The sequence below is a fragment of the Salmo salar genome, chromosome ssa19 (assembly GCF_905237065.1).
Source record: "Salmo salar chromosome ssa19, Ssal_v3.1, whole genome shotgun sequence".
In the NCBI taxonomy this organism is placed as follows: domain Eukaryota; kingdom Metazoa; phylum Chordata; class Actinopteri; order Salmoniformes; family Salmonidae; genus Salmo; species Salmo salar.
Genome location: NC_059460.1, coordinates 87,009,595 through 87,031,650, shown reverse-complemented (window position 1 = coordinate 87,031,650; position 22,056 = coordinate 87,009,595). Strand labels below are relative to the sequence as shown.

The 22,056-nt window shown below is 40.7% G+C and overlaps 1 protein-coding gene across 1 annotated transcript; it reads left to right on the top strand.

Moving 5' to 3' along the window:
- The first annotated feature begins 10,968 nt into the window (after positions 1 to 10,968).
- Positions 10,969 to 21,672, top strand: LOC106579763 (solute carrier family 35 member G2-like). The gene is made up of 2 exons (XM_014159929.2): positions 10,969 to 11,164; positions 18,804 to 21,672. Exon 2 carries the CDS (start codon positions 18,828 to 18,830, stop codon positions 20,076 to 20,078), a length of 1,251 nt encoding a protein of 416 aa, XP_014015404.2. The 5' UTR covers positions 10,969 to 11,164; positions 18,804 to 18,827; the 3' UTR covers positions 20,079 to 21,672.
- The last annotated feature ends 384 nt before the right edge of the window (positions 21,673 to 22,056 follow it).

The window sequence follows — 22,056 nt, the reverse complement described above, 5'->3', positions numbered from 1 at the left end:
TAATGTGGTTAAATATGGGTAATATGGTTAATATGGGTAATATGGTTAAATATGGGTAATATGGGTAATATGGTTAAATATGGGTAATATGGTTAATATGGTTAAATATGGGTAATATGGTTAATATGGGTAATATGGTTAATATGGTTAATGTGGTTAAATATGGGTAATATGGTTAATATGGGTAATATGGTTAAATATGGGTAATATGGTTAATATGGTTAATGTGGTTAAATATGGGTAATATGGTTAATATGGGTAATATGGTTAAATATGGGTAATATGGTTAAATATGGGTAATATGGTTAATATGGTTAAATATGGGTAATATGGTTAAATATGGGTAATATGGTTAATATGGTTAAATATGGTTAATATGGTTAATATGGGTAATATGGTTAATATGGGTAATATGGTTAAATATGGGTAATATGGGTAATATGGTTAAATATGGGTAATATGGGTAATATGGTTAATGTGGTTAAATATGGGTAATATGGTTAATATGGTTAATGTGGTTAAATATGGGTAATATGGTTAAATATGGTTAATATGGTTAATGTGGTTAATATGGTTAATATGGTTAAATATGGTTAAATATGGTTAATATGGTTAATGTGGTTAAATATGGTTAAATATGGTTAATATGGTTAATATGGGTAATATGGTTAAATATGGTTAATATGGTTAATGTGGTTAATATGGTTAATATGGTTAAATATGGTTAAATATGGTTAATATGGTTAATGTGGTTAATATGGTTAATATGGTTAAATATGGGTAATATGGTTAATATGGGTAATATGGTTAAATATGGGTAATATGGTTAAATATGGGTAATATGGGTAATATGGTTAATGTGGTTAAATATGGGTAATATGGTTAATATGGTTAATGTGGTTAAATATGGGTAATATGGGTAATATGGGTAATATGGTTAAATATGGGTAACATGGTTAATATGGGTAATATGGTTAAATATGGGTAATATGGGTAATATGGTTAATATGGTTAAATATGGGTAATATGGTTAATATGATTAAATATGGGTAATATGGTTAATATGGTTAAATATGGGTAATATGGTTAATATGATTAAATATGGGTAATATGGTTAATATGGTTAATATGGTTAATGTGGTTAATATGATTAAATATGGTTAATATGATTAAATATGGTTAATATGATTAAATATGGTTAATATGGTTAATATGATTAAATATGGTTAATATGGTTAATATGATTAAATATGGTTAATATGATTAAATATGGTTAATATGGTTAATATGGTTAATATGGTTAATATGATTAAATATGGTTAATATGATTAAATATGGTTAATATGGTTAATATGATTAAATATGGTTAATATGGTTAAATATGGTTAATATGGTTAATGTGGTTAAATATGGGTAATATGGTTAATATGGGTAATATGGTTAAATATGGGTAATATGGGTAATATGGTTAAATATGGGTAATATGGTTAATATGGTTAAATATGGGTAATATGGTTAATATGGGTAATATGGTTAATATGGTTAATGTGGTTAAATATGGGTAATATGGTTAATATGGGTAATATGGTTAAATATGGGTAATATGGTTAATATGGTTAATGTGGTTAAATATGGGTAATATGGTTAATATGGGTAATATGGTTAAATATGGGTAATATGGTTAAATATGGGTAATATGGTTAATATGGTTAAATATGGGTAATATGGTTAAATATGGGTAATATGGTTAAATATGGGTAATATGGTTAAATATGGGTAATATTGTTAATATGGTTAATATGGGTAATATGGGTTAATATGGGTAATATGGTTAATATGGGTAATATGGTTAAATGTGGGTAAAATAGGATATATAATACATTCCTGGTCTTATTTCTCTCAGATATATAGGACAGACACTTCAAAACAAACTAACTTTTGATTACATTTTTTTACTATATGTTTATCCATGTATGAATCTGTTATTCAATGTGTTTCTATGGGCTAATAGCAGTAATCTGTTATTCAATGTGTTTCTATGGGCTAATAGCAGTAATCTGTTATTCAATGTGTTTCTATGGGCTAATAGCAGTAATCTGTTATTCAATGTGTTTCTATGGGCTAATAGCAGTAATCTGTTATTCAATGTGTTTCTATGGGCTAATAGCAGTAATCTGTTATTCAATGTGTTTCTATGGGCTAATAGCAGTATGGCCAAATTCAATGTTTGATCCAATAATTGTTTTACATTTTTTGGGGGATACCTAAAGGGTTCCTAAAATGCTAGATCAACTAGCTAAATGATCCTTGGTATGACCATCTTAAAACAATTCCATATGACCATCTTAAAACAATTCCATATGACCATCTTAAAACAATTCCATATGACCATCTTAAAACAATTCCATATGACCATCTTAAAACAATTCCATATGACCATCTTAAAATACTTCCATATAACCGTCTTAAAATAATTCCATATAACCGTCTTAAAATAATTCCATATGACCGTCTTAAAATAATTCCATATGACCGTCTTAAAACAATTCCATATGTCAGCTTAGTAGATATCTATGATTGGATGTGGATCTGATGTAAGCAGTCACAGGTAGAGTTTCTACAGTAAAGACAGAGACTGGCAGTGGAAGTGGGCACAGTAAGATTGGTAACAGAAGGCAGTCTGCATGTTCACAGGGTGTCCAGGGATTAGAGAAGAAAATGGTAGTGGAGCGAGAGAGAGGGAGAGATAGAGAGAGTAAGAAGGAGAGAGTAAAAAGGAGAGAGAGAGAGAGGGAGAGACAGAGAGAGTAAGAAGGAGAGAGTAAAAAGGAGAGAGAGAGAGAGGGAGAGACAGAGAGAGTAAGAAGGAGAGAGTAAAAAGGAGAGAGTGGGAGGGAGAGAGAGTAAGAAGGAGAGAGTAAAAAGGAGAGAGAGACTAAGGAATCATGTGAGAATGAACCCTAGGAGCCAGGCTTAGAGATGGAACTGAAATCTGTCCAACTGTCTTCTCTATATATCTTGTGTGTGTGTGTCTCTCTCTCTCTCTACCCCCTTCTCTATTTATATCCCTCTCTACCCCCCCCCTCAATTCAATTCAAGGGGCTTTATTGGCATGGGAAACATACAGTGGGGAGAACAAGTATTTGATACACTGCCGATTTTGCAGGTTTTCCTACTTACAAAGCATGTAGAGGTCTGTCATGTTTATCATAGGTACACTTCAACTGTGAGAGACGGAATCTAAAACAAAAATCCTGAAAATCACATTGTATGATTTTTAAGTAATTAATTTGCATTTTATTGCATGACATAAGTATTTGATACATCAGAAAAGCAGAACTTAATATTTGGTACAGAAACCTTTGTTTGCAATAATTGCTCCTGTGAGTGGCACTGGATAAGATCGTCTGCTAAATAAAATATAATATGTCCCCCTCTTGTCTCCCCTTTCAGTTTCCATTGATGACGTCGACTCTGTGCGTAAGGGCCGTCAGTCGGAGGGTCTTCAGAAGCACACAGAGGCCCACGTGGAGGACCTCTGTTTCTCCATCATCTTTAAGGGCCGCAGGAGGAACCTGGACCTGGTGGCGGCCTCGGCGGAGGAGGCTAGGCAGTGGGTCAATGGTCTGGAGAAGATCCTCTCTAACATGAAGAAACTCAACCGCCAGCAGACGAGCGAGCAGTATCCTCTTCCGTTGATCTGCTTGCTTTGAAACTCACAACTAAAACGTTGTTCAGATACTTAGAGTATCTGAAACTATTTGTTCAGCCTACGCAGTAAAGTGTATTCCCATCTATAATGTGCTTAGGTCAAAGGTTAATCTCTGTTCAGTGTTTGATCCTTCCATCTGGAGGTATTAAAGCTGGATCTTCAACTGTATGAGGAAAGCAGACAAGAACAAGGACAACATGATGACTCTGAAGGAGCTGAAACACTTCCTTCGCCAGATCAACGTCGAGGTGGACGAGACCTACGCTAAAGTGCTGTTTACAGTGAGTGGATATCTGATTGTTAATGACTTACAATGAGGTTGTGATGGATTTACAATGATGTTGTTAATGACTTACAATGAGGTTGTGATGGACTTTTTATTTATTTTTTATTTCACCTTTATTTAACCAGGTAGGCTAGTTGAGAACAAGTTCTCATTTGCATCTGCGACCTGGCCAAGATGAAGCATAGCAATTCGACACATACAACAACACAGAGTTACACATGGAATAAACAAAACATAGTCAATAATACAGTAGAAAAAGTCTATATACAGAGAGTGCAAATGAGGTAAGATTATGGAGTTAAGGCAATAAATAGGCCATGGTGGCGAAGTAATTACAATATAGCAATTAAACACTGGAATGGTAGAGATTATGTTTCTCTATAGACTGGAATACATCCCCATTATGTTTCTCTCCAGATTATAATACATCCCCATTATGTTTCTCGATAGATTGGAATACATCCCCATTATGTTTCTCTATAGATTGGAAAACATCCCCATTATGTTTCTCTATAGACTGGAATACATCCCCATTATGTTTCTCTATAGACTGGAATACATCCCCATTATGTTTCTCTATAGACTGGAATACATCCCCATTATGTTTCTCTCCAGATTGGAATACATCCCCATTATGTTTCTCTCCAGATTGGAATACATCCCCATTATGTTTCTCTCCAGATTGGAATACATCCCCATTATGTTTCTCTACAGACTGGAATACATCCCCATTATGGTTCTCTACAGATTGGAATACATCCCCATTATGTTTCTCTCCAGATTGGAATACATCCCCATTATGTGTCTCTATAGATTGGAATACATCCCCATTATGTTTCTCTATAGACTGGAATACATCCCCATTATGTTTCTCTATAGACTGGAATACATCCCCATTATGTTTCTCTCCAGATTATAATACATCACCATTATGTTTCTCTATAGACTGGAATACATCCCCATTATGTTTCTCTATAGACTGGAATACATCCCCATTATGTTTCTCTCCAGATTATAATACATCCCCATTATGTTTCTCGATAGATTGGAATACATCCCCATTATGTTTCTCTATAGATTGGAAAACATCCCCATTATGTTTCTCTATAGACTGGAATACATCCCCATTATGTTTCTCTATAGATTGGAATACATCCCCATTATGTTTCTCTCCAGATTGGAATACATCCCCATTATGTTTCTCTCCAGATTGGAATACATCCACATTATGTTTCTCTATAGATTGGAATACATCCCCATTATGTTTCTCTATAGATTATAACACATCCCCATTATGTTTCTCTATAGACTGGAATACATCCCCATTATGTTTCTCTATAGATTGGAAAACATCCCCATTATGTTTCTCTATAGACTGGAATACATCCCCATTATGTTTCTCTATAGACTGGAATACATCCCCATTATGTTTCTCTATAGACTGGAATACATCCCCATTATGTTTCTCTCCAGACTGGAATACATCCCCATTCTGTTTCTCTATAGACTGGAATACATCCCCATTATGTTTCTCTATAGACTGGAATACATCCCCATTATGTTTCTCTATAGACTGGAATACATCCCCATTATGTTTCTCTATAGACTGGAATACATCCCCATTATGTTTCTCTATAGACTGGAATACATCCCCATTATGTTTCTCTATAGACTGGAATACATCCCTATTATGTAAGTAAAATTAGATTTTAAAAACTTGAAAAAACACCTTATGGAACAGCGGGGACTGTGAAGTAACACAAACATAGACATGCATACACACACACGATAACATATGCACTATACGCACACATGGATTTAGCACTGTAGATTTGTGGTAGTGGTGGAGTAGGGCCCTGAGGGCACACAGTCTGTTGTGAAATCTGTGAATGTATTGTAATGTTTTTAAAATGGTATAAACTGCCTTAATTTTGCTGGACCCCAGGAAGAGTAGTTGCTGCTTTGGCAGCAGCTAATGGGGATCCATAATAAATACAAATGTAATATTTCAGTTAAAAAAATGGTATACATTTGCAAACATTTCCTTATGGGGTATTGTGTTTAGATTGATGAGAAAGAAACTATTTGATTACTGTTAGGTATTACTGCACAGTTGGAGTTAGAAACACAAGCATATTGGTGCACCTGCAACAACATCTACGCAATCAATACTCTACATACTGGGGCTGGTTCCCAGAGTGAAAACACCATGTAAACTACACTACATACTGGGGCTGGTTCCCAGAGTGAAAACACCATGTAAACTACACTACATACTGGGGCTGGTTCCCAGAGTGAAAACACCATGTAAACTACACTACATACTGGGGCTGGTTCCCAGAGTGAAAACACCATGTAAACAACTTCTGTGTGTAATGTTAATATTGCCAAAGCAAGTGAAATAGATAATATACAAAAGTGAAATAAACAATAAAAATGAACAGTAAACATTACACCACAGAAGTTCCAAAGGAATAAAGACATTACAAATGTCATATTATGTATATATACAGTGTTGTAACGATGTGTAAATGGTTGAAGTACAACATGGAAAATAAATAAACATAAATATGGGTTGTATTTACAATGGTGTTTGTTCTTCACTGGTTGACCTTTTCTTGTGGCAACAGGTCACAAATCTTGCTGCTGTGATGTCACACTGTAGTATTTCACCCAGTAGATATGGGAGTTTATCAAAATCGGGTTTGTTTTCGAATTCTTTATGGATCTGTGTAATCTGAGGGAAATATGTGTCTCTAATATGGTCATACATTTGGCAGGAGGTTAGGAAGTGCAGCTCAGTTTCCACCTCATTTTGTGGGCAGTGTGCACATAGCCTGTCTTCTCTTGAGAGCCAGGTCTGCCTACGATGGCCTTTCTCAATAGCAAGGCTATGCTCACTGAGTCTGTAAATAGTCAAAGCTTTCCTTAAGTTTGGGTCAGTCACAGTGGTCAGGTATTCTGCCACTGTGCACTCTCTGTTTAGGGCAAATAGCATTCTGATTTGCTCTGTTTTTTTGTTAATTCTTTCCAATGTGTCAAGTAATTATCTTTTTGTTTTCTCATGATTTGGTTGGGTCTAATTGTGTTGCTGTCCTGGGGCTCTATGGGGTCTGTTTGTGAACAGATGCCCAGGACCAGCTCATAGGACCAGCCCCAGGACCATCCCTCTCTCTCTCTCCGTATAAACTCAGCAAAAGAAGAAACAGCCCTTTTTCAGGACTCTGTCTTTCAAAGATAATTCGTAAAAATCCAAATAACTTCACAGATCTTCATTGTAAAGGGTTTAAACACTGTTTCCCATGTTTGTTCAATGAACCATAAACAATTAATGAACATGCACCTGTGGAACGGTCGTTAAGACACTAACAGCTTACAGACGGTAGGCAATTAAGGTCACAGTTATGAAAACTTAGAACACTAAAGAGGCCTTTCTACTAACTCTGAAAAACACCAAAAGAAAGATGCCCAGGGTCCCTGCTCATCTGCGTGAACGTGCCTTAGGCATGCTGCAAGGAGGCATGAGGACTGCAGATGTGGCCAGGGCAATGAATTGCAATGTCTGTACTGTGAGACGCCTAAGACAGCGCTACAGGGAGACAGGACAGACAGCTGATTGTCCTTGCAGTGGCAGACCACGTGTAACAACACCTGCACAGGATTGGTACATCCGAACATCACACCTGCGGGACATGTACAGGATGGCAACAACAACTGCCTGAGTTACACAAGGAACACACAATCCCTCCATCAGTGCTCAGACTGTCCGCAATAGGCTGAGAGAGGCTGGACTGAGGGCTTGTAGGCCTGTTGTAAGGCAGGTCCTCACCAGACATCACCGGCAACAACGTCGCCTATGGGCACAAACCCACCGTCGCTGGACCAGACAGGACTGGCAAAAGTGCTCTTCACTGACGAGTCACGGTTTTGTCTCACCAGGGGTGATGGTCGGATTCGCGTTTATCGTCAAAGGAATGAGCGTTACACTGAGGCCTGTACTCTGGAGCAGGATCGATTTGGAGGTGGAGGGTCCGTCATGGTCTGGGGCGGTGTGTCACAGCATCATCGGACTGAGCTTGTTGTCATTGCAGGCAATCTCAACGCTGTGCGTTACAGGGAAGACATCCTCCTCCCTCATGTGGTACCCTTCCTGCAGGCTCATCCTGACATGACCCTCCAGCATGACAATGCCACCAGCCATACTGCTCGTTCTGTGCGTGATTTCCTGCAAGACAGGAGTGTCAGTGTTCTGCCATGGCCAGCGAAGAGCCGGATCTCAATCCCATTGAGCACATCTGGGACCTGTTGGATCGGAGGGTGAGGGCTAGGGCCATTCCCCCCAGAAATGTCCGGGAACTTGCAGGTGCCTTGGTGGAAGAGTGGGGTAACATCTCACAGCAAGAACTGGCAAATCTGGTGCAGTCCATGAGGAGGAGATGCACTGCAGTACTTAATGCAGCTGGTGGCCACACCAGATACTGACTGTTACTTTTGATTTTGACCCCCCCCCCACCCTTTTTTTCAGGGACACATTATTCCATTTCTGTTAGTCACATGTCTGTGGAACTTGTTCAGTTTATGTCTCAGTTGTTGAATCTTGTTATGTTCATACAAATATTTACACATGTTAAGTTTGCTGAAAATAAACGCAGTTAACAGTGAGAGGACGTTTCTTTTTTTGCTAAATTTATAAAGGGTGATATACACTACCGGTTAAAAGTTTTAGAACACCTCATTCCAGGGTTTTTCTATACATTGTACATTGTAGAATAATAGTGAAGACATCAAAACTATGAAATAACACATATGGAATCATGTAGTAACCAAAAAAGTGTTAAACAAATCAAAATATATTTTATATTTGAGATTCTTCAAAGTAGCCACCCTTTGCCTTGATGACAGCTTTTCACACTCTTGGCATTCTCTCAACCCTCTTCATTAGGTAGTCACCTGGAATGCATTTCAATTAACAGGTGTGCTTTTTTTAAAGTTAATTTGTGGAATCTCTTTCCTTGTTAATGCTTTTGAGCCAATTAGTTGTGTTGTGACAAGGGGGGGGGGTACAGAAGATAGCCTTTTTTGTACCCCCCTCTCTCTAACTTTACCCCCCCAATACAATTTCATATAGATAGAGAGGGGGGGATATAGATGGGGCTTTATTGGCATGGGAAACATATATTTACAAAAGCAAGTGAAATAATAAATAAAAATAATAACAAACAAAAGTGAAATAAACAATAATATGCTCAACCTGTTTGGGATAGGGGGCAGTATTTTCATGGCCGGATAAAAAAACGTACCCAATTTCATCTGGTTACTACTCCTGCCCAGAAACTAGAATATGCATATAATTAGTAGATTTGGATAGAAAACACCCTAAAGTTTCTACAACTGTTTGAATGGTGTCTGTGAATATAACAGAACTCATATGGCAGGCCAAAACCTGAGAAGATTCCATACAGGAAGTGCCCTGTCTGACAATTTATTGTCCTTCTGTAGCCTCTCTATCAAAAATACAGCATCTGTGCTGTAACGTGACATTTTCTAAGGCTTCCATTGGCTCTCAGAAGGCGCCAGAAAGTGGAATGAGAGCTCTGCAGTCTCTGGGCTAAGTACAGCAGCTCTGTTTCTTACTGGCCTGCCTGGGGAGAGTGACACTGGAGATGCGCGTTCATGAGACTACTCCATTTTGTTCTTTCAGTCTTTGAATGAGTACAACGTCGCCCGGTTGGAATATTATCGCTATTTTACGAGAAAAATAGCATAAAAATTGATTTTAAACAGCGTTTGACATGCTTCAAAGTACGGTAATGGAATATTTTGACATTTTTGGTCATGAAATGCGCCCGCGCATCACCCTTCGGATAGTGACCTCAACGCACGAACAAAACTGAGCTATTTCAATATAACTATGGATTATTTCGAACCAAAACAACATTTGTTGTTGAAGGAGAAGTCCTGGGAGTGCATTCTGACGAAGAACAGCAAAGGTAATCCAATTTTTCTAATAGTAATTCTGAGTTTAGTGAGCACCAAACTTGGTGGGTGTCAAATTAGCTAGCCTGTGATGGCCGAGCTATCTACTCAGAATATTGCAAAATGTGCTTTCGCCGAAAAGCTAATTTAAAATCTGACACTGCGATTGCATAAAGGAGTTTGGTATCTATAATTCTTAAAATAATTGTTATGTTTTTTGTAAACGTGTATCGTGAGTAATTTAGTAAATTCACCAGAAGTTTGCTAGTTCTGAACATCACATGCTAATGTAAAAAGCAGTTTTTTGATATAAATATGAACTTGATTGAACAAAACATGCATGTATTGTTTAACCTCTTACATCTAGACGTTCCGCTAGCGGGACATCCCCATCCCCCCCCCAACCCGTGGTAGTTGGGGACATCCCCCCCCCCCAACCCGTGGTAGTTGGGGACATCCCCATCCCCCCCCAACCCGTGGTAGTTGGGGACATCCCCCCCCCCAACCCGTGGTAGTTGGGGACATCCCCCCCCCAACCCGTGGTAGTTGGGGACATCCCCCCCAACCCGTGGTAGTTGGGGACATCCCCATCCCCCCCAACCCGTGGTAGTTGGGGACACCCCCCCAACCCGTGGTAGTTGGGGACATCCCCCCTAACCCATGGTAGTTGGGGACATCCCCATCCCCCCAACCCGTGGTAGTTGGGGACATCCCCCCCAACCCGTGGTAGTTGGGGACATCCCCCCCAACCCGTGGTACTTGGGGACACCCCCCAACCCGTGGTAGTTGGGGACATCCCCATCCCTCCCCCCAACCCGTGGTAGTTGGGGACATCCCCCCCAACCCGTGGTACTTGGGGACATCCCCCCCCAACCCGTGGTACTTGGGGACATTTCTCGAAGTGTTGGTGTTGGTGTGTAATGTTTTGAGATGGGAGAGACTCTGCAGCTGTAAATTCCTTCTTCCATCGGTTCCAGACATTCTTTCACTCGCCTCCATCAAACGTCAATCAATCGCAGACGTGGAGAACAGCTCGTTGTCTGTTAAAGACGCGCAGCATCCAGTCCACGGGACGATGGAGAAACGGCAAGCACAGTTCTCCAAATTTAGAGAACAACAAATCAAAGAATGCTATCATTTAGGATGCAAATAGTGCTTTTCCGTGGACAGGAACTTCTTTTAGAGAAAGGGTAAGTGATATTTCAATTTTTTTTACAGAATGACATCGTTTTTGAATAATATAAATGTGGACTGGATATGTAGTTCTGTTTGACCAGACATACGGCGGTAGGCTACTGTATCGCTCTATACTGCCACAACATTATTACTTTATGTTATAATGACAGGCTTTCTCAGGAAATGGACACGTTTTAGATGTATATATTGTTGCAGACCAACCGGAACGATGGAAACTGGCTCACGTTGACGTCAAAATGTTAATGAATTGCGCACGAGTAGTCTGCATGCGTAAATATCAAAAGTATTGCCACTCTGTCATTGGAAGCTTTATGGGTATAGTTTATATTAATGTAATAAAAATATATATATATTAGGAAAATCTTTATTCTGAGATTATTTTAATGTGAATTGAGATTGGTTCAAGGTTTGGTTCCTTGATTTATCCAAAACCTCCCGGGTTAAATTGTGATTTCTCCCTTTTCATACGTTTGATTATGAATTCTACCCTCTCAAAATACCACTTTTTCCTCGAACAAATTGTGTTTTGAGAGGGTTTCCACCTAAATGAATAAATACCTTTTAAACTCGTCAAGCTTTTCCAGACATAGTCTTTTCAACAGCCATAGGCTACTTGAAATATAAGCAAATCAGTTATTTATGATTTATAATAATCGAATATGTGAACGTTTGACCAGAAGGCAATGTATCACAGATGAGAGAGTGGTGGTAGCGGAGCGAGAGAGATATAGAGAGACAGAGGGAGGGAGAGACAGAGGGAGGGAGACAGGGAGAGGAGAGAGAGAGAGAGAGAGAGATATGTTGGATGTTTCCTGTTGGATGTTTCCTGTTGTTGGACGTTTCCTGTTGTTGGACGTTTCCTGTTGTTGGACGTTTCCTGTGTTGGACGTTTCCTGTTGTTGGACGTTTCCTGTTGGACGTTTCCTGTTGGACGTTTCCTGTTGTTGGACGTTTCCTGTTGGACGTTTCCTGTTGTTGGACGTTTCCTGTTGGACGTTTCCTGTTGTTGGACGTTTCCTGTTGGACGTTTCCTGTTGGACGTTTCCTGTTGTTGGATGTTTCCTGTTGGACGTTTCCTGTTGTTGGACGTTTCCTGTTGTTGGACGTTTCCTGTTGGACGTTTCCTGTTGTTGGACGTTTCCTGTTGGACGTTTCCTGTTGTTGGACGTTTCCTGTTGTTGGACGTTTCCTGTTGTTGGACGTTTCCTGTTGTTGGACGTTTCCTGTTGTTGGATGTTTCCTGTGTTGGACGTTTCCTGTTGTTGGATGTTTCCTGTTGTTGGACGTTTCCTGTTGGATGTTTCCTGTTGGACGTTTCCTGTTGGACGTTTCCTGTTGTTGGACGATTCCTGTTGTTGGATGTTTCATGTCTACAGGTGTAGGATGTTAATTTGAGCCAGTTTGTTACAGAAGAAAAATAATCCCACAGCAACAGGAAATGTAAATTATTATGTTGATTATAATTAATGGACATTTTTGTAGGGGTTGATACATTTTTTCATTAGTGCAAATCAAGTCTGATATTTAAAATTAGAATCACAAACTTTAGAAGCCTTTTTAAACCTCAAATACACTACACGCATGGATTTCCTACTGTGCAAGAAAATTCTCAGCAACAAAAGAGTGATCAAATTAAGATCCTCTTTCTGCAGTATGGGAGTGGATTCATAAAGCCATTTACTATTGGATTGGAATATAATGTATTGTAAGACCGAGGATAGGTCTGCTGTGTTTTGTTGTACTAAACACAATGTATTTCCGTTTTTACAAGACACCTAGAAATGTTTCTTATCATTAGATAGTAGAACATTTGAATATAATTTGTCCTCTCCAGCCCCATTCTCTCGCTGGACTCTGTGTAGTTATTATTAGTAGGCTGGGCTAGTGCCCGGCAGGCTAGTGCCCGGCAGGCTAGTGCACGGCAGGCTAGTTAGTGCACGGCAGCATGCATCAAGCTGTGATTCCCCTCCCTAGGGCTGGCATCTTTTTGGACGCCCAGTCAAGCAGCTAATAGGGAAACATCATGTGACTCATTTAACTGTGTAATTATGTCTCTGGTCCAATATGGAGGATAGAGAGAAGAGTCATCCCCCCCTATAGCATCATCACAACCTGCTTTATTACATTACCCCTCTGTCTGTGCCTCAGCTGAGCTAGCACTGACGAGAGAGAGAGAGAGAGAGAGAGAGAGAGAGAGAGAGAGAGAGAGATGCATAGAGATGGGGAGAGAGGAATGGAGAGAGAGAGAGAGAGAGAGAGAGATGCAATAGAGATGGGGAGAGAGGAATGGAGAAGTGAGAGAGAGAGAGAGAGAGAGATGCAATAGAGATGGGGAGAGAGGAATGGAGAAGTGAGAGAGAGAGAGAGAGATGCAATAGAGATGGGGAGAGAGGAATGGAGAAGTGAGAGAGAGAGAAAGAGAGAGAGACCTGTGAGAGGGGGAGAAATGCAATAGAGACGGGGAGAGAGGAAGGGAGAAGTGAGAAAGAGAGAGAACTGTGAGAGGGAGAGAAATGCAATAGAGACGGGGAGAGAAAGACAGTGACAGAGAAGGAGATCAGTGAGGCAGGGAGTTATGAATTATGTAAGTGTTTCATTTGTGGGAAGACCTCCCTTTGCTGTTCCTCTCCAAGACTGCACAATATATTTATATTTTAGAGAAAAACATTTTCATCTGGCTTCTTTATTTCTTGTGGAAATATATTACCACCAGTATATTACCACCAGTATATTACCACCAGTATATTACCACCAGTATATTACCACCCAGTATATTACCACAGCCAGTATATTACCACCAGTATATTACCACCAGTATATTACCACCACCAGTATATTACCACCAGTATATTACCACAGTCAGTATATTACCACCAGTATATTACCACCAGTATATTACCACCAGCCAGTATATTACCACCAGTATATTACCACCAGTATATTACCACCAGTATATTACCACCAGTATATTACCACCAGTATATTACCACCAGTATATTACCACCAGTATATTACCACCAGCCAGTATATTACCACCAGTATATTACCACCAGTATATTACCACCAGTATATTACCACCAGTATATTACCACCAGTATATTACCACCAGCCAGTATATTACCACCAGTATATTACCACCAGTATATTACCGCCAGTATATTACCACCAGTATATTACCACCAGTATATTACCACCAGTATATTACCACCAGTATATTACCACCAGTATATTACCACCAGTATATTACCACCAGTATATTACCACCAGCCAGTATATTACCACCAGTATATTACCACCAGTATATTACCACCAGTATATTACCACCAGAATATTACCACCAGTATATTACCACCAGTCAGTATATTACCACCAGTATATTACCACCAGTATATTACCGCCAGTATATTACCACCAGTATATTACCACCAGTATATTACCACCAGCCAGTATATTACCACCAGTATATTACCACCAGTATATTACCACCAGTATATTACCACCAGCCAGTATATTACCACCAGCCAGTATATTACCACCAGTATATTACCACCAGTATATTACCACCAGTATATTACCACCAGCCAGTATATTACCACCAGTATATTACCACCAGTCAGTATATTACCACCAGTATATTACCACCAGTATATTACCACCAGTATATTACCACCAGTCAGTATATTACCACCAGTATATTACCACCAGTATATTACCACCAGTATATTACCGCCAGTATATTACCGCCAGTATATTACCGCCAGTATATTACCACCAGTCAGTATATTACCGCCAGTATATTACCACCAGTATATTACCACCAGTATATTACCACCAGTATATTACCACCAGTATATTACCCCCAGTATATTACCGCCAGTATATTACCACCAGTCAGTATATTACCGCCAGTATATTACCACCAGTATATTACCACCAGTATATTACCACCAGTATATTACCCCCAGTATATTACTACCAGTATATTACCACCAGTATATTACCACCAGTATATTACCACCAGTATATTACCACCAGTATATTACCACCAGTCAGTATATTACCGCCAGTATATTACCACCAGTATATTACCACCAGTATATTACCACCAGTATAATACCACCAGTATAATACCACCAGTCAGTATATTACCACCAGTATATTACCACCAGTATATTACCACCAGTCAGTATATTACCACCAGTATATTACCACCAGTCAGTATATTACCACCAGTATATTACCACCAGTATATTACCACCAGTATATTACCACCAGCCAGTATATTACCACCAGTATATTGCCACCAGTCAGTATATTACCACCAGTATATTACCACCAGTATTTTACCACCAGTATATTACCACCAGTATATTACCACCAGCCAGTATATTACCACCAGTATATTACCACCAGTCAGTATATTACCACCAGAATATTACCACCAGTCAGTATATTACCACTAGCCAGTATATTACCACCAGTATATTACCACCAGTATATTACCACCAGTATAATACCACCAGTATATTACCACCAGTATATTACCACCAGTATATTACCACCAGTATATTACCACCAGTCAGTATATTACCACCAGTCAGTATATTACCACCAGTATATTACCACCAGTATATTACCACCAGTCAGTATATTACCGCCAGTATATTACCACCAGTCAGTATATTACCACCAGTCAGTATATTACCACCAGTATATTACCACCAGTCAGTATATTACCACCAGTCAGTATATTACCACCAGTATATTACCACCAGTCAGTATATTACCACCAGTCAGTATATTACCACCAGTATATTACCACCAGTCAGTATATTACCACCAGTCAGTATATTACCACCAGTCAGTATATTACCACCAGTCAGTATATTACCACCAGTATATTACCACCAGTCAGTATATTACCACCAGTATAATACCACCAGTATATTACCAACAGTATATTACCACCAGTCAGTATATTACCACCAGTATATTACCACCAGTATATTACCACCAGTCAGTATATTACCACCAGTATATTACCACCAGTATATTACCACCAGTATATTACCACCAGTATATTACCACCAGTATAATACCACCAGTATATTACCACCAGTATATTACCACCAGTATATTACCACCAGTATATTACCACCAGTATATTACCACCAGTCAGTATATTACCACCAGTCAGTATATTACCACCAGTCAGTATATTACCACCAGTATATTACCACCAGTATATTACCACCAGTATATTACCGCCAGTATTTTACCACCAGTATATATTACCACCAGTCAGTATATTACCACCAGTATATTACCACCAGTATATTACCACCAGTATATTACCGCCAGTATATTACCGCCAGTATATTACCGCCAGTATATTACCACCAGTCAGTATATTACCGCCAGTATATTACCACCAGTATATTACCACCAGTATATTACCACCAGTATATTACCCCCAGTATATTACCGCCAGTATATTACCACCAGTCAGTATATTACCGCCAGTATATTACCACCAGTATATTACCACCAGTATATTACCACCAGTATATTACCCCCAGTATATTACTACCAGTATATTACCCCCAGTATATTACTACCAGTATATTACCACCAGTATATTACCACCAGTATATTACCACCAGTCAGTATATTACCGCCAGTATATTACCACCAGTATAATACCACCAGTATAATACCACCAGTCAGTATATTACCACCAGTATATTACCACCAGTCAGTATATTACCACCAGTATATTACCACCAGTCAGTATATTACCACCAGTATATTACCACCAGTCAGTATATTACCACCAGTATATTACCACCAGTATATTACCACCAGTATATTACCACCAGTCAGTATATTACCACCAGTATATTACCGCCAGTATATTACCGCCAGTATATTACCGCCAGTATATTACCGCCAGTATATTACCACCAGTCAGTATATTACCGCCAGTATATTACCACCAGTATATTACCACCAGTCAGTATATTACCACCAGTATATTACCACCAGTATATTACCACCAGTATATTACCACCAGTCAGTATATTACCACCAGTCAGTATATTACCACCAGTATATTACCACCAGTATATTACCACCAGTCAGTATATTACCACCAGTCAGTATATTACCACCAGTATATTACCACCAGTATATTACCACCAGTATATTACCACCAGTATATTACCACCAGTATAATACCACCAGTATATTACCACCAGTATATTACCACCAGTATAATAGCACCAGTATATTACCACCAGTATATTACCACCAGTATATTACCCCCAGTATATTACCACCAGTATATTACCACCAGTATATTACCACCAGTATATTACCACCAGTCAGTATATTACCACCAGTCAGTATATTACCACCAGTCAGTATATTACCACCAGTATATTACCACCAGTATATTACCACCAGTATATTACCACCAGTATATTACCCCCAGTATATTACCACCAGTATATTAGCACCAGTATATTACCACCAGTATATTACCACCAGTCAGTATATTACCACCAGTCAGTATATTACCACCAGTCAGTATATTACCACCAGTCAGTATATTACCACCAGTATATTACCACCAGTATATTACCGCCAGTATTTTACCACCAGTATATATTACCACCAGTCAGTATATTACCACCAGTATATTACCGCCAGTATATTACCGCCAGTATATTACCGCCAGTATATTACCACCAGTCAGTATATTACCGCCAGTATATTACCGCCAGTATATTACCACCAGTCAGTATATTACCGCCAGTATATTACCGCCAGTATATTACCGCCAGTATATTACCACCAGTATATTACCACCAGTATATTACCACCAGTATATTACCCCCAGTATATTACCGCCAGTATATTACCACCAGTCAGTATATTACCGCCAGTATATTACCACCAGTATATTACCACCAGTATATTACCACCAGTATATTACCACCAGTATATTACCACCAGTATATTACCACCAGTCAGTATATTACCGCCAGTATATTACCACCAGTATAATACCACCAGTATAATACCACCAGTCAGTATATTACCACCAGTATATTACCACCAGTATATTACCACCAGTCAGTATATTACCACCAGTATATTACCACCAGTCAGTATATTACCACCAGTCAGTATATTACCACCAGTATATTACCACCAGTCAGTATATTACCACCAGTCAGTATATTACCACCAGTATATTACCACCAGTATATTACCACCAGTCAGTATATTACCACCAGTATATTACCACCAGTATATTACCACCAGTCAGTATATTACCACCAGTATATTACCACCAGTATATTACCGCCAGTATATTACCGCCAGTATATTACCGCCAGTATATTACCACCAGTCAGTATATTACCGCCAGTATATTACCACCAGTATATTACCACCAGTCAGTATATTACCACCAGTATATTACCACCAGTATATTACCACCAGTATATTACCACCAGTCAGTATATTACCACCAGCCAGTATATTACCACCAGTATATTACCACCAGTATATTGCCACCAGTCAGTAATGTAATCATGTCTAACTCTGACCTCTGTCTTTCTCCAGTGCTCTCTGATCTGCTGAAGGAACATGGATATATCTGGGGGCCAGCATCAATGTGGAGGATCTAAGAAGAGGGTGAAGATCCACCCCAATTCCATCTCGGTGAAATACGCCACCCACTTCCCCCAACCCGGAGACGAGGGTTACGACGACGCTCCTTCCTTTGAGGACTTTGGTTCGTTTGCGAAGGCCAGCCCTGCTAAGAGATTGGTGACAGACAGTAGTAGGAGGGCCATGGAGACCCCCAGGACGCTATGGGGAGGGGTGGAGCCCCAGAGCCGGGACAAGGGTGTCGGGGGACAGCTGGCTAGCTTCGGGGAGGCCAACGTCCTGGCGTCCCGGGTCACCTGGATGGCGTTGTTCGGGGCAGCGGTGGCTCACGGCTGCGTTGCTCTGATCACGCGGCTGGCGGCGGACCGTTCCAAAGTACCGTCCCTGGAGCTGATCTTCATCCGGTCTGTGATCCAGGTCCTGTCCATCACGGTGGTGTTTTATAACCAGGAGGAACCCTTCGGCCCGAAGGGTTACCGCGTCCGGCTCTTCTTCTACGGTGTCTGCAACGTCATCTCCATCACCTGCGCCTACACCGCCTTCGCCATCGTGCCGCCCAGCAACGGCACCATCATGTGGCGCGCAACCACCACGGTGTTCAGCGGCGTGATGCCCTTCCTGTTGTTAGACGAGAGGCTGGGCTACACGGACGTGGTGACGGTGGTGGGAAGCGTGTTCGGCCTGTGTCTCGTCATGATCCCCAATGTGGCCGACGAGGAGAAGTCCCGCCTCACCTTCTGGAAGGAGGCGTTCGGCTACACCATGACGGTGATGGCCGGCCTCACCGGCGCCCTGTCCATGATCGTCTACCGGGCCATCAAGGAGCGCGTCAGCATGTGGACAGCCCTGTTCACGTTCGGCTGGACGGGCACGGTGTGGGGCGCCTCCACCATGTTCGTTATGCAGGAGCCGATCATCCCCCTGGACGGAGAGACGTGGGGTTACCTCACAGGGATCTGTATCTGTTCCACCGTGGCGTTCCTGGGGGTCTACTACGCCCTTAACAAGTTCCATCCGGCCCTGGTGAGCACCGTGCAGCACCTGGAGATAGTGGTGGCCATGTTGCTTCAGCTCATGGTGCTGCGCATGGTCCCCTCCGTCTACGACGTCGTCGGGGGGCTGATCATCATGGCCAGTGTGTTTACTCTAACGGGAGTGAAGCTGTACAGGGTCAGCCGGGCTGTACGGCAGGACTACCAGGAGATACTGAACTCACCCATCAAATAGAGCCTGGAGTTCTGATTCAGGATCAGTTTGGCCCTATAGACCATAATGCACTAGATTACATGGACAGGGGTGAAACAGGTTCTAGACCAGCATTTCTACTCTCTCTATATATTTAGAATTGTGGTCGTCGTTGACTCGGCGGCGTGTCAACGTGTGTGCGATGTCTTTGCTAAAGTTCTATTTGTCTGTGAAAAAAAAAAGAAGATATTCCACGACGAAACGGTTTGTTCTGATAGTTTTGATTTCATGTCGACTGTGATGAAGAAGAAGACTGTCGAAGTAACACGTGTTGTTTAGATTGTATGATACACTCTGCACTGTCGCGACTTCCGTCGAAGTTGGCGCCTCTCCTTGTTCGGGGCGGCGTTCGGCGGTCATGGTCACCGGCTTTCGAGCTGCCACAGATCCATGTTTCTTTGTCATGTCTTGATTGTTCACACCTGGTTCCCATTTCATTATTTCCCTATTTAAACCCTCTGGTTCTCATGATGTTTTGTGCATTATTATGTTAGTTGTGTTTTGTCATTATTGTTTATCCCTGCGTGGATTTTGGTTGATGAGTTTTTCTAGAGTAAATTATGTTATTTTTACTCAGTTCAGTGTCCTGTGCTTGACTTTTTATTTTACCAGGTAAGTTGACTGAGAACACGTTCTCATTTACAGCAACGACCTGGGGAATAGTTTCAGGGGAGAGGAGGAGGGGATAAATGAGCCAATTGTAAGCTGGGGATGATTAGGTGGCCATGATGGTATGAGGTCCAGATTGGGAATTTAGCCAGGACACCAGGGTTAACACCCCTACTCTCACAATAAGTGCAGTGGGATCTTTAATGACCACAGAGAGTCAGGACACCCGTTTAACATCCCATACGAAAGACAGCACCCTTCACAGGGCAATGTCCCCAATCACAGCCCTGGGGCATTGGGATATTGTTTAAACCAGAGGAAATAGTGCCTCCTACTGGCCTCTCCAACACCACTTCCAGCATCATGTGGTCTCCCATCCAGGGACTGACCAGGACCAACCCTGCTTAGCTTTAGAAGCAAGCCAGCAGTGGGATGCAGGGTGGTTTGTTGCTGGCGTACCACCCACATGACTCTATTCCTCATCTCCACTATACTGACACTGACATGCACCTTAATCTCATGTGCTAACTTTACAGCTGTGGCGCTAACTTTACAGATGTGTGTGGCTCTGCTAGATGACGTGCATCTGAATAAGAAGCTGTATTCTTGATACTACTGCTGCTGACAGTGTGTAATCAGGGCCGTGTTGACAAGGTGATAAATGGTCTTTGTTTCCTGCATAAGGGTGTATCTTTTATCTCACGCTAACACAGTGTCCGCTACGTAGAACACACTGGTTAAAATACACTCATGTATATTTATTAAGAGTGAAAGAAGAAAAAAAAAAACACTGGCTGCATTTTCAGAATGAACTTCTGTTGATCTCTGGAGAAAATGAAAACAGTAGTCTAAATCAAAAACTACAGAAGGTATATCTATACTGAACAAAAAGAGAAATGCAACATGCAACAACTTCAAACGTTTTACTGAGTTACAGTTCATAGAAGGAAATCAGTCAATTGAAATAAATAAAATAGGCCCTAATCTATGGATTTCACATGACTGGGCAGTGGCACAGCCATGGGTGGGCCTGGGAGGGCATAGACCCACCCACTTGGTAGCCAGGTCCACCCACTGGGGAGCCAGGCCCAGCCAATCAGAATGAGTTTCCCAACAAAAGGGCTTTATTACAGACAGAAATACTCCTCAGCTTCATCAGCTGTCCGGGTGGCTGGTCTCAGATGATCCTGCAGGTGAAGAAGCCGGATGTGGAGGTCCTGGGTTGGTGTGGTTACACGTGGTCTGCGGTTGTGAGGCCGGTTGAATGTACTGCCAATTTCTATAAAATGACGTTGGAGGCGGCTTATAGTAGAGAAATTAACATTAAGTTCTCTGGCAACAGCTTTGTTGG